The sequence below is a fragment of the Sapajus apella genome, unplaced genomic scaffold, assembly GCF_009761245.1.
Source record: "Sapajus apella isolate SASKATOON/1434 unplaced genomic scaffold, GSC_monkey_1.0 scaffold4, whole genome shotgun sequence".
NCBI classification, from domain to species: Eukaryota; Metazoa; Chordata; class Mammalia; order Primates; family Cebidae; genus Sapajus; species Sapajus apella.
This window is the reverse complement of record NW_022436944.1, coordinates 36509999-36524451: the sequence shown is the minus strand read 5'-3', so window position 1 is coordinate 36524451 and position 14453 is coordinate 36509999. Positions and strand designations below refer to the sequence as shown.

Sequence of the window (14453 nt, the reverse complement as noted above, 5' to 3'; positions counted from 1 at the left end):
TTTTAAGCTGAATAATAATATGCTGTTAAATATGTACCACAATTTTCTTTATCCATTCATCTGACAATAGATATCTGGGTTGCCTCCATCTCTTGGCTATTATGAATGAGTGCTGCTATGACATGGGTATACATTATATATAAATAATATTTTTAAGCTAAAAATTAAAATAATTTAGTAATTAGGCTCAATGAAATGTGATTATACCACTACTTTTGCATTTCATATCTATCGCTAGGAGGTTTTCAGAAGTTACTTTAATTTCTTATTCTAAACTCTCCCATTCAGGACAACTTGGTACAGTGAAAACTTACTGGTCTAAGGCTCCCGGAAACTGGTCTCGATTTCTAACTTTGCTCATACTGGACATTTGTGCTTCTCTCAGTCCCATACAAGGACATCATGGGGAAAGCCCTGTGGCAAATCAAAATGGCTCCCATTCATTCTTATTTTTCTCTCTTTTTTTGTTTTTTATTTATTTTTGCTATTGTTTTTCAGACAGTGTCTCCCTCTGTCATCCAGGCTAGAGTGTAGTGGCACGATCACGGCTCATTCCAGACTGGAACTCCTGAGCTCAAGCGAGCCTCCCTCTCTCAGCCTTCTGAGTAGCTACGACTATAGCTCACACCACCATTCCCAGCTAATTCTGTATTTTTTATAGAGGCAGGGTCTCACTGTTGTCCAGGCTAGTCTCAAACTCCTGGCCTCAGGTAATCCTCCTGTGTTGGACTGCCAAAGTGCAGAGATTGTAGGTGTGAGTGATCATACCCAACCTCATTATTTATTTATTTAGAGTGACAGTCTCACTCTGTTACCCAGGCTGGAGTGCAGTGGTGCAATCACAGTTCACCGCAGCCTTTACCTCTCAGACTCAAGTGATCCTTCCGCCTAAGCTTCTTGCCTAGCTGGGACCGCAGGCACGTGCTACCAGGCTTTTTTTTTCTTTTTTTTTTTTTTTTTTTGCGCAGAGATGAGGTCTCACTATGTTGCTCAGGCTGGTCCCAAACTCCTGTTCAGGTTATTCTTCCACCTCAGCCTCCCCAAAGAGCTGGGATTATAGGTATGAGCCACCGCACGTGGCTAACTACTACTTTTTATAGTGTTTTCTATATGTAATATATCGTTCCTTAGAGTTCATTCTTTCAGTAGAATAATTTTCATTGACCTGGTATTAAGGAACAAAGTTAGATGTGATCCTAAAACAGTAAAATTCTGTGACCTACAGTCATTTTAATCTTTCACATAGTCAAGTTTAAATAGTCAAGTTTCTACACAGATGCATTATAAAGAGATCAGTAAGGTCCAGAGCAGCTTTATCTCTGGCTGCTACTTTCTGACATTTTCTACCAGAAATTGGCTTTATAGTCCTTTGAAGTTTATTTATTTCTTTAATGTCATGCTCAGCATTTAGTCCAGTGTAAATAATATATGTTCAGTTGCCATGTTGGATTTTGAAATGACTTTTCCGGAAAGCCCTTTTATTAGACTGTATGAAGAAGGCAACTTCAGTCTAAAAGATCTTCAGTGTTACTCTTGTACAGCTAGGACAATGCCCGATACGTGGTGATATTCAAGCAGGGTTCAGTTAAGTATTTCTTTGCTAAAGAATTGCTTCTTTCGGCCGGGCGCGGTGGCTCAAGCCTGTAATCCCAGCACTTTGGGAGGCCGAGGCGGGTGGATCACGAGGTCAAGAGATCGAGACCATCCTGGTCAACATGGTGAAACCCCGTCTCTACTAAAAATACAAAACATTAGCTGGGCATGGTGGCGCGTGCCTGTAATCCCAGCTACTCAGGAGGCTGAGGCAGGAGAATTGCCTGAACCCAGGAGGCGGAGGTTGCGGTGAGCCGAGATCGCGCCATTGCACTCCAGCCGGGGTAACAAGAGTGAAACTCTGTCTAAAAAAAAAAAAAGAATTGCTTCTTTTTTAGCTATGGTATTACAGGGTGGGAGTAAGCAGTTTAGTTTGGGAAATCAGAATATTGAAGCACTGACTCAACTCAAGTTGCTAGCTGTCTCTGGCGTTAATGTGGAGCACTGAACTGTGATTAAGAACACAGGCCTGGCTGGGTGCAGTGGCTCATGCCTGTAATCCTAGCACTTTGAGAGACCAAGGTAGGAGGATCACTTGAGGCCAGGAATTTGAGACCAGACTGGGCAGCATAGCAAGACCCTCATCGCTAGAAATTGGCCAAGCATGGTGACGTGTACCTGTGGTCCCTGCTACTAAGGAGGCTGAGGTGGGAGGATTACTTAAGTCAAGGCTGCAGTAAGCTATGATGATGCCACTGCACTCCAGCCAGGGCAACAGAGCAAGACCTTGTCTCAAAACAAACAAACAAACAAAAAACACAGGCTTCTTGGAATCAGACTTGAAATCAAGGCTTTAAATGGATCCCTATCACACATCCATTGAATGTCTGCCATGAACAGGCATTGTATATACTCATGAAAAGATCACCTGTCATTTGAACTTTTATTATTTATAGAATGCCTGTTCTCTAACACTAGCCTACTGTGTTGATTATTAGAAAAATATGTAGTTAACTTCCTGAATTCTAAATGTAGAAGTTTGGATTATCTCAAATAAGATGATATGAAGACAAGTTTGCTTATTTATATTTTCTAAAGTATTTAGGAAATCAGTCTAAATATTTTTTTAATTTGCATTTTTATTTCTAGGCCTATCATGGTCACCATCAAGCACTGGAAGTGTTGGTACAGTCTTTATTAGACCTTGATGTCAGAAATAGTAGTGGAAGAACACCCCTAGACCTTGCAGCATTTAAGGGCCATGTTGAATGTGTGGATGTACTCATTAATCAGGGAGCCTCAATCTTAGTAAAAGATTACATTTTGAAGAGGACACCTATACATGCAGCAGGTATGCCAGATATTATGCTTGATTTATTTATAACTTCCTATTTGATACTCATTTTCAATTTCTGGTATATAATATTTCTGGTTAATTGTCTTTAAGATTCTGACTTTTTTTTTTCCAAATCATATATGGATTCTTTGACCCCGTCAAATAACTTCGTTTACACAAACGTCCCTTCATTTACAAAGCCTTAGTCATTCATACATATTAGGAGTATCCGCAGTGTTCAAGGAACTTAAATATAGTGTATTATACCAACCCAAGGAAACCAAGTACAAAAAGTATAAAGTTATTTACATGTAATTCCTAGATTACCAGCTTCTGTGCCAAAAAAGGAGTAAAAATAGAGTTATTAACTAGTATTCAAAACTAACTTTGTGCCTGGCTTAAGACCTCCCTCATGCTCAAGTCTGTCCCACACGAGTGTTTAAGAAGTCATTAAAATATATTCCCCTGCTCTGATGAAAAAAGCTCCTGGGCACAAAAGATTTAAGTGCCCTGTGTAGCTCCCTTCCTCCTGTTACCTCTCCTGGAAAACAACCTGGGCTGCCTCCTTGCTGATACCTTCTGCAATCTTAGGGGGCCCTCGGGGGGCGGTGGCAGTGGATTCATCTTTTGACGATAGCTGTAAATGCTAACATTGGCCAATTCTATGTCACACCTACTGGTTACCCTTTCAGGACAATTCTGCAGACAGAAGCCCTACTACCCTCGAAGCTTAGGTAGGGTAGGATCAGAGATGTACCTGTGTTGTTTTGAAGACTGTGCTATATATAGGCTAGACTTATCTCTGGACTTACCCCTGTAAAACCCAGTGGCCTGAAGACCTGAAAAATGTCAGCTTGACTCTTCGAAGGTTTCCAGACCCAAAGAGATTACCAGGGGCTGTGACTTTCTGTGGAAAATTTTGACTTTAATTGGTAAAATGATTGTATTCTCATGGAATACCAACACAAGACTATCATCGCTTAAAAAATTATCTACCTTAGAAATAGGATTTATGTAATAGTCTAACTTCTGAAACACTTTATCAACAAAACAGTGCAGTATTTATTTCTTTCTGATAGAAGTTATTTTGGATTGGTATAATCTTTAATTTAAAAAATGATAACACGTTTTACCTTATTTTACCAGTGTACTGCATTAATATTTGTGCATACAGGCTTTACAGAGCACCTACTTTATGCAAGAACTATTCCATATTGTGATGTTATGATGTAGCAGCTACGTTACAATACAAAGGTCTATAACGAAGCCAATGAAATGTCTTGCTACCCACTGTGTATCACTGGCAGATGCAGATTCACAACTCTCCTTTTATAGAGTGATCCTTAACACATTTGAATACACTTGGATTTTTTTTCTAGTCCTTTAGGAAACTTACATTTTAGAAAACTATAGATAACACCCACTGTTGCTCCCAGAGTCATTCTTCAAATCTATCAGATGTTCAAGCAGTGCTGAGAAAAATATTTTAATAATAGATGAGAATATCTAATAAACATACATATACTACTATATGGTTTGAACAAGAGGTCAAAATGCATTACTTTCTGTTATTCTCAAAAAGATTGAAGTTATATCTACAACTAGAAAAATTACATCATAATTACAGATCATATGCAGAACTAATTTAAAGCTTTCATGGAGTGGTTGCACTCTTAATAGGTAAATACTGAACTGAGACATTAGCCAGTCCCTTAGAAGTAGTTAACCAATGCCATATAGTTCAGCATAAGTCCTACCTACAAAGAGCCACAGTTTACTGTTAGTGCCTACCTATTCAATAAATCTAAGACTTGTGTCTATAGATGCCTTTCAAATTTGGAGATCTATAGAGAACATCTATATATCATGACAAGAACACTGAGGTTTTTTTCTGGAGGTTTATCAGTCCTTTCCCATGGTGATGCTGTGCTTGGTGATTGGGTATTGAAGTTAGATGACATAAACATTCATCAGTAGCTACTGTGCACTGAGTGTAAGTGAACTGACTTGAAAAATGATGGGTCAAGTAAGATCTCTTTGAACATTGCCAAGTACTAAGACACTGTTTTTTATTGCTAAGCTGTGAGAGCTACTGGCAGAGTTCAGCATACAAATTGGACTAAGGTGGGAGAGGTGGTTTAAGCCACAAGTTTTAATTAGTAACTATTAGCATTTAATACAACTGTCAGAAAGTACTGTAGAATATTTGGCCCCTAGCTTGCTTTTGCTAGTTTTGTCATCTTTTAATCAGGAGAAATAGTGACAGATGTTCCTTTCTGTATCATATGCAAGATACATTTTTTCTAATTACTAATATATTCTTTAAACTTCAGACTTTGTATATATGAACAGGATTTGAATTTTGGCAGAGGATTTAACTTACTTCAGAAGCTATTTTCTTTGGACTACTTCTGCTTGTACCCTTGCCCATTTTATGCATTTAGACTTAACAAATGCATTCTTTAGATGTAACATTTTTCTTGTACTCTGAATATATCATATGAAATTATTTCAGTCATAAGTAACAGAGTACCCAACCAAAAATAGCTTAAAGGATGGGGCTTAGTCTCTCACATACAATATCCAAAGGCAGGCTGGGCGCAGTGGCTCACGCCTGTAATCCCACCACTTTGGGAGGCCAAAGCAGGTGGATCACAAGGTCAGGAGTTAAAGACCAGCCTGGCCAAGATGGTGAAACCCCATCTCTACTAAAAATACAAAAAAAATTAGCCAGGCATGGTGGTGGGCGCCCGTAATCCCGGCTACTTGGAAGGGTGAGGCAGAGAATTGCTTGAACCTGCGAGGCAGAGGTGGCAGTGAGCAGAGATTGCACCACTGCACTCCAGTGTAGGCAACAAAGCAAGACTCCATCTTCAAAAAAAATAATAATAATAATAATGTCCAGAGGTAGATGCAGTTCCAGGGTTGGTTGATTCTACAATGGTGTCAGAGCTCTGGACTAAATTCTGTTATTCTCTTATGTTTCCATTCATGTTGCAGGATGAGTGCTGCTTCTTTTAAGGATTGCACCTAAAATCAGGAGGGAATGGGGGCTTTGCATTATCAGAGATAAAAGTATTTCCCAGCAGCCTGCTAGACTTACCAGCATCTCAGTAGTCAGACCTGGTCCCTGTACTGCTCACCATAAAACTGATCACTATTGCTGGGCGTGGTGGCTCAAGCCTGTAATCCCACCACTTTGGGAGGCCGAGGCAGGTGGATCACGAGGTCAAGAGATCGAAACCATCCTGGTCAACATGGTGAAACCCCATCTCTACTAAAAATACAAAACATTAGCTGGGCATGGTGGCGCGTGCCTGTAATCCCAGCTACTCAGGAGGTTGGGGCAGGAGAATTGCATGAACCCAGGAGGCGGAGGTTGCAGTGAGCCGAGATCGCGCCATCGCACTCCAGCCTGGGTAACAAGAGTGAAACTCCATCTCAAAAAAAAAAAAAAAAAGAAAAGAAAACTGATCACTATCAGAGGAGAATGTGTTGTTGTGATTGACTTGGTCCAGTCATGATATCATTCCTTTGCTGGAGGCAAGCCCCTCTTCCTGACCACATTGCCAGAGAGCCAAATAAAATGAGCATTCTTTTAGAGGCAGATGATAGGGATGGGTGCTGGTTAGGCAGTCTGCCTGTCATATTTTATTGTGAGGAATTCGTATTTGTTGAGCTTTACCAATCTAAGGCAGTAGAAACCTTCCTTGTACCTATAGATACTTTCATTCTTGCATATTAAATTCAGCGAAACTATCCCAAAGTTAAATTCTAGAAGATGTGCTCTAAGATGGACATTTTCTATTTTATCATTATATATAATTACTGAAATTTTTAAATTTCACTTTACAGCAACAAATGGTCATTCAGAATGCTTACGGCTATTAATAGGAAATGCAGAACCGCAGAATGCAGTAGATATTCAAGATGGAAATGGACAGTAAGTTTCAATAGATAATTGTTGCATCACAGAAAGGCGTATTTCGAAAACCAGAATACAGTCTTAAGTGAGCACTTAACCTATTCCTGTTGTTGCTCAGGACGCCTCTGATGCTGTCTGTTCTCAACGGGCACACAGACTGTGTTTACTCATTGCTGAACAAAGGAGCAAATGTAGATGCCAAAGATAAATGGGGAAGGACAGCATTGCATAGAGGGGTAAGCAGAAATATGCTCTTTCCTTTCAAAAAGCTTTTATGACCTCATATCACCTAGCACTAAACTAGGTTATGTTTATTTTTTCTTTATTAGTTTATCAAATAATCTTCATTATTTCTTTCAATTTCTTAGTCTTTGGGTTTTTTTAATTTGGGTTTTTTGTTTGTTTGTTTTGTTTTGTTTGAGAGAGAATTTCCCTCTTGTTGCCCAGGCTGGAGTGCAATGGCGCTATCTCGGCTCACTGCAACCTCCGCTTCTCAGGTTCAAGTGATTTTCCTCCCTCAGCCTTCTCAAGTAGCTGGGATTATAGGCATGTGCCACCATGCCTGGCTAATTTTGTGTTTTTAGTGGACATGGGGTTTCTCCACATTGGTCAGGCTGGTCTTGAACTCCTGACCTCAAATGATCCATCTGCCTCAGCCTCCCAAAGTGCTAGGATTACAGGCGTGAGCCACTGGGCCCAGCCAGTATCTTAATTTTTACTTACATTGTTCTAGAGATTACTTAATCTAGATTAAAACTTAATCTAGAAAACAATGTTAGAACAAAATTTTAAAACCCTAAAACTTTGAGTAGAATTAATGGCAGTTTGGCTTTTTTCCATTATCTCACTTTCTTATATACTTTAAACTTTTTCACCTTTGAAATATTTTCATTGAATACTAAGTTTCTCTTCCTGTTTTCATACTGTTTGCATTTTGACAGTTACTGCTATAACTGAATTTTTAAACCACTTCCAATAAAAATATAGAATCACTCATAAAATGATAAATGGCTTTGATTAATAAAAGGATATAGGGTGTGTGGTTTTTAAAATTTTTTCTTTTTGTTTTTCTTTTTTTGAGATGGAGTCTTGCTCTGTCGTCAGGCTGGAGTGCAGTGGCGCCATCTTGGCTCACTGCAGCTTCAGCCTCCCAGGTTCAAGCAGTTCTCCTGCCTCAGCCTCCTGAATAATTGGGATTACTGGCATCAGCCACCACGCCCAGCTAATTTTTACATTTTTAGTAAAGACAGGGCTTCACCATGTTGGCCAGGATGGTCTCGATCTCCTTACCTTGTGATCTGCCCGCCTCGGCCTCCCCAAGTTCTAGGTTTACAGGCCTGAGCTGCCAAGCCCAGCCTAAAATTTTTTAATTAGTCGAGGTTGGCATGTAATGTTTAGCATAATATGTTTGACCAACTGTAAATTATTTTCTTTCAGGCAGTTACAGGCCATGAAGAATGTGTAGATGCATTACTTCAACATGGTGCTAAGTGCTTACTTCGGGATAGCAGGGGCCGGACACCTATACACCTGTCTGCAGCCTGTGGACACATTGGTGTTCTTGGAGCCCTTTTGCAGTCAGCAGCATCTATGGATGCAAATCCAGCCATAGCAGACAATCATGGATATACAGCACTTCACTGGGCTTGCTACAATGGTTAAGTATACAAACACAAATGTATATCATTCTGTACTGAACAGAGATAAGTATAATATATTCAGATAATGAGAATGACATATTTATAAGGCAGATTTTAAGTTTAAAATTAGTAAAAACCTTGGGAATAATTTGTGTAGGCTCACTTACTAGTAGTAATAATTACTATGTAGGCTCACTTCTGTCCTCTGTCATGCTAAAGCCAAGACAGTAGTTATTAAAGGTGTTCTGAGGTAAGCCATGAAGTCTTTTTGAGGTTTTTCTTTTTCTTTTTAGTTTTGGTAGGGTCTTGCTGTGTTGCCCAGGCTGGTCTTAAACTCCTGGCCTCAGGTGATCCTCCCACCTTGGCCTCCCGGAGTGTTAGGATTGCAGGCATGAGTCACCATGCAGCCTGAAGTTTTTCTTAGATCTTTATTTCAACAAATATTTTGCATTTTTAGGAGGTTTTTATAGTATTTTCAGTGCTTTCATATGGTATGCTTATATTTTGATTGTGTTCTTTTACCTTTTCTGTAGAGTCCCACTATGTTGCCCGGGCTGGTCTCAAACTACTGGGCTTAAGCAGTCCTCCCACATCAGACTCCCCAAGTGCTGGGATTACAGGCATGAGCCATTGTACTCATCCATGTTCTTTTATTTTCTAAATACAATTGTATTAGGAAAAAATGACCAAAAGTAGGAGAAACAGTGAGATGCATCACATTCTAAACTGAAATCTATGTATGTTTTCTGAGCACATTGCAAGATAACATTCTTATATCACCACTGACATCCATGCTCAATGTTGTAAAGGAATAAAATCCTAGCAGGTCTTAGAATTATAAACTTTGATGGGTTAACTTTGCTACATGGTTAGAAGAGATTTTCTTTGGCCTCCTACAGGCTCACAGTCAGAGTCATCACTTTTGTACGTAGACTCACAAAAGGTCATTTAGGGAAGCATAAAGCTATTTTGAAGGTATAGATATTAAAAATGGAGTTTGGCTTATGAAATACCACTAATTAAAATAACACGTAATGTAATGAAGCATGTTGAGATAATTTTTTCCTTGTGTAGGGCAATAGATTTGGTCATCTTAGAAAACTCAGGTACATTATATACAGTGTAAGCATCAGTTGTCAAAGTTTAAGCTTCGAGCTTTAGCAGAGAAATTAGAGGTTTTTAAAATTCGTTTTCAATTTCAGTGTAGCTTCAAGATTAATGTTCATTATGACAGCAGATCTACAAAGCTGTAGTTCACAATTCTGATAGCCTTTCCTCAAAATGTAGAGATAACACAAATTGCCTCTTCAGATAAATATCCATTTGCTAAAATAAATAAGTATAATATCTGTTCTAAAATCAGACTGCCTTACCAAAGGTTGAGATTTGCTATCTTTCTATAATATGCCATTTTATGGTTCTTTCACTGGGAGCCGTTCAGACAAAGTTATCAAGTTATAGCAAAAGAGGAAGAAGCTGAATCTTATTACTTCATTAAATGTCTTCACAAGTATTTCTGAAATACAATATTTAGATTTTCATTTTAATCCTTATGCCAAACTTGGGAGTTGCGTTTTTTGTTTGTTTGTTTGTTATTTTCTGGTTTTTTGAGATGGAGTCTCACTCTGTCACCCAGGCTGGAGTGCAGCGGCGTACTCAAGGCTCACCACAACCTCTGTCTCTTGAGTTCAAGCGATTCTCCTGCCTCAGCCTCCCTAGTAGCTGGAATTACAGGCACATGGCACCATGCCTGGCTGATTTTTGTATTTTTAGTAGAGACAGGGTTTCACCATGTTGGCCAGGCCGACCTTGTGATCCACCGCCTCAGCCTTCCATAGTGCTGGGATTACAGGCATGAGCCACCGCACCCGACCCTGGGAGTTGCATTCTTTTGCTGTGAGAAACTTTTGGGCTCTTGAAGTTCATCCTGTGATTACTGTTGGTTATCCTTCAGCTGAGTACTGATAGTACCATAAAAACTTGAATAGTTAAATCTGTTGCTCATTCAGCAAGCTTAGTTTAGTCTCTCTCCTTTTTATTACCTTAAGTCCTTAACCAAAAGAGTTTTGAAAACTATAAAAACCTTTGCTGTTTGATTTCTCTTTTTCTCATTTCTACTCACTAAGGCAAGCAGAAGTCAGTGTAGTGAAGTGGCCAGAGACTAGTACTCATACTAGTACAAAAAGGATACTGTATTTTGCCATTGATGTTTGATTTGTTTCCATACTGTGAGTTGGCATTTTGCAAGTATAAGGAAAACCCAGAATACCTAATATAGTGGGTGGGAAAATAAATACAAATGTGAGTTGTGTTTCGGTAAAAATGTCAGTGAGATAAAACTGTTTAGAAGCAAAGACTTATTCCTTAATTTTTAAAAAAATATATCCCTGAAGATTAACCACTGGAAAAATCACACAGTGAGATATTTTTCCTCAGGAAGAACATTTATTATAAATATACTGCTGTAACTGTCCTTTGGAGAGCGCTTTCTATTATAATATTTCTTATCAGATCTATATGTAGAACAGTTTCCCTAAAGTGAGTTCCTACTCTATCGCTGCTAAATTTAGACTCTAAGCATGTTTTGTACAAGAGACAGAATTTTGCAGAACTGCATGCCTGGTTGCCATTTAAAGATCATAACAGATGTGTCTGATTTTTAGTCTGTAGCAAAATTGTGGTGATTCTGAATTTGAGCTGGAAGAAATTAAATGTTTGTTGGCTATGTGCAATAAATGACTATATAGACAATCTAAAATTAATACTATATTTATAGCCAAAAGCCCATTTTATAATTTGACATTCCGAAAGTAGAATATGTAAAATGGTTTTATTTTGACTAGTAATTATTGTATAGCTGTAAGGAAAATTGGAAGCAGTCCAACAGAACAGAAAACAACCTTTCTCTCAAAATTAAAATGAAATGATGGCTGAGTTTTGGAAGGACTGGCTGTAGATACTAAAAGTCCACAATTTCAGTTTATATAGTCATTCAGTTACAGAACTTAACAATACTTACGTGCTCCTTTAAAAAATGTGTTCATTTTTATGAAGCTCTAAACATCCTCAGGATAGCCTCTGAAACTCAAGAGGAGGACCCAGTTTACCATTCTATACAATGATAGAAAGTTATGAGATTGTCCGGTTGATATCACCCAGTAATGATTTTTGGAGGTAACCAACAGCCCCACTGCTCCCTTTTCTCAATCTGTATTCAGATAGTGAGTGGCTCTCAAACCCTTTGGTCTCAGGAACTATGGATTGATATTGACTGTATTAGAAATTGGAAGTGAGAAGGTTTTAAATTTTACTGATTTATTTTAAAATAATGTCTATTACATGTTAACATGAAAAATCTTTTTTTATGAAAACTATTTTCCAAAAGTATTTTCTTTTTAGTGAGAAGAGTAGCACATTTCTTTATAGCTAGTTTAAGAGAATAGTTGGGTTCTCATGTCTGTGTTTTTATTCACATCTTTTTTGCATCACCCCACGGTTCCCCAGGCCACAGTTTAAGAACCCATATAGCTGGAGAATGGGAGGCTCTTAAGTCAACAATGGACAACTTTCCATTGCTGTATCTTAGTAATGAGTTAACATTCAGAACGATGGAATGAAAGCAGTTTCTCAACCTCAGCACTATGACATTTTGGGCCAGATGATGATTGCAGGGGACTCTGCAGTGCACTGCAAGATGTTTGGCAGCATGATTGGTTTCTACTCACTAGATGCCAGTTGCAGTGCCCCACCTTCAGTTGTGACAAACAAAAATGTCTGCAGGCATTGCCACACACAGTATCTCCTGAGGGAAAAATCCACTTGAAAACTACTTAAATTAGAGAAAAGAACAAAAGATGGAACACAATTACAGGTTTTTCTAAAAATTATTTTTCCACGTCTATAGGATAAACTTTAAGCTGATTAAGTTTGAGAAATTTAAAAAGAAAAGACTATATAACATCACCTTTGTAGGCAAATACTAAACCATGAAGAAAGAGGCTGAGTGAGAATCTAATTTATTCCTAAAGCAGATCCCAAATGACTAATGAAATAAAATAAGCAACATTTTATTTATAGTAATTAGGGTACTTTTATTAAATTAAAACCCTGGCTTTGAAATTAGGGTAAGAAAATTTGAAGTTTGGATTTTTCTGTGTTTGAAGTTGCTGTTAAAAACTATGGACCAGCCGGGCGCGGTGGCTCAAGCCTGTAATCCCAGCACTTTGGGAGGCAGAGGCGGGTGGATCACGAGGTCAAGAGATCGAGACCATCCTGGTCAACATGGTGAAACCCCGTCTCTACTAAAAATACAAAAAAAATTAGCTGGGCATGCTGGCGCGTGCCTGTAATCCCAGCTACTCAGGAGGCTGAGGCAGGAGAATTGCCTGAACCCCAGGAGGCAGAGGTTGCGGTGAGCCGAGATCGCACCATTGCACTCCAGCCTGGGTAACATGAGTGAAACTCCGTCTCAAAAAAAAAAAAAAAAAACTATGGACCAGATATTGATCAGTAGTCAGTACAGTCAGACCTCCATATCCATGGGTCCCCCATCCATGAATTCAACTAAATGTCAATCCAAAATATAGTTAGGCTGAACTTGTACAGACTTTTTTTTTGGTCATTATTCCCTAAACAATACAATATAACAACTATTTATATAGCATTTACATTGAATTAAGTTGTAAGTAATCTAGAGATAAAGTATATGAGAAGATGTGCATAGGTTATATGCAGATAAACTATTTTGTATAAGGGACTATGGATTTTTGCTGTTTGGGGGGTCCTGGACCCAGTCTCCCAAGGATACCAAGGACTGTATACTTGTCCTTTACCACAGCAATATAATTTTGGTAGGAAATTGTCCTACAAAAATACTTCCTAAAATAAAAACAGAATTCTGGGCATGGTGGCTAACACTTGTAATCCAGGAGGCTGAGGCAGGCAGATCTCTTGAGCTCAGGAATTTAAGACCAGCCTGAGCAACATGGCAAAACTTCGTGTCTATAAAATATCAAAAAATTAGCCAGGTGTGGTAGCCTTGCACCTGCTGTCTCAGCCACTTGGGAGGCTAAGGTGGGAAGATAGCTTGAGCCCTGGAGGTTGAGGCTGCAGTGAGCCATGATCATGCCACTGCACTTCAACTTGGGCAACAGAGCAAGACCCTGTCTCAACAAATTGTTTTAATAAAATAAAATAAAATTAAAATTAAAATACCAGAATGTTTCATTACAGCATTTTTGATATCATAAAGAATTTTTTTAAGCTAGCAATCATTTAAAAATCCATAATTAGATTAAATCAGGATACCCTCTGATACTGTGAAGCTCTTTAGAACATTAAAGAATAAGATTTTGGGCCAGGCAAGGTGGCTCACACCTGTAATCCCAGCACTTTGGGAGGCCAAGGGGGGCGGATCACAAGCTCAAGATATCGAAACCATCCTGGCCAACATGGTGAAATCCCGTCTCTGCTAAAAAATACAAAAATTAACTGGTGTGGTAGCACACGCCTGTAGTCCCAGCTACTCGAGAGGCTGAGGCAGGAGAATTGCTTGAACCCAGAGGTGGAGGTTGCAGTGAGCTGAGATCGTGCCATGACACTTCAGCCTAGGCAACAGAGCGAGACTTTGTCCAAAAAAAAAAAAAAAAAGATTTCTATATATGCTATTATAGAAGGATATGTGTAGTTAAGTAAAAAACAAGTTACAGAATTAAACATCCCACTGCCATTAAAAAAAAAAACTAGAAAGACAATCATCTCTCATTTGCTGTTGAGGATTGGTTTCCAGGACCCTTTGTGAATACCAAAACCAACAGGTGCTCAAGTAAGTCCCTTATATAAAATGAGATAGTATTTGCATATAACCTATGCACATTTCTCTACTACACTTTAAATCGTCTCTGAATTACTTTTTTTTTCTGAGACAGAGTCTTGCTCTAGCCCGGGCTGGAATGCAGTGGTGCAATCTCAGCTCACTGCAACCTCCGCCTTATGGGTTCAAGCGATTCTCCTGCCTCAG

The 14453-nt window shown here is 38.9% G+C and overlaps 1 protein-coding gene across 15 annotated transcripts in view; it reads left to right on the top strand.

Moving 5' to 3' along the window:
• ANKRD28 (ankyrin repeat domain 28) overlaps positions 1 to 14453 on the top strand; it is a 198113-nt gene that overhangs the window by 171643 nt on the left and 12017 nt on the right. For all 15 annotated transcript variants that reach the window (XR_004262917.1, XR_004262928.1, XM_032258975.1 and 12 more), the window contains 4 exons: positions 2683 to 2884; positions 6725 to 6812; positions 6913 to 7030; positions 8232 to 8451. Coding sequence is in view for 13 of the 15 variants with exons in the window: in XM_032258975.1 (XP_032114866.1) it covers positions 2683 to 2884; positions 6725 to 6812; positions 6913 to 7030; positions 8232 to 8451 (628 nt within the window). In the remaining 2 variants the exon portion in view is untranslated. The remainder of the gene's footprint in view (positions 1 to 2682; positions 2885 to 6724; positions 6813 to 6912; positions 7031 to 8231; positions 8452 to 14453) is intronic.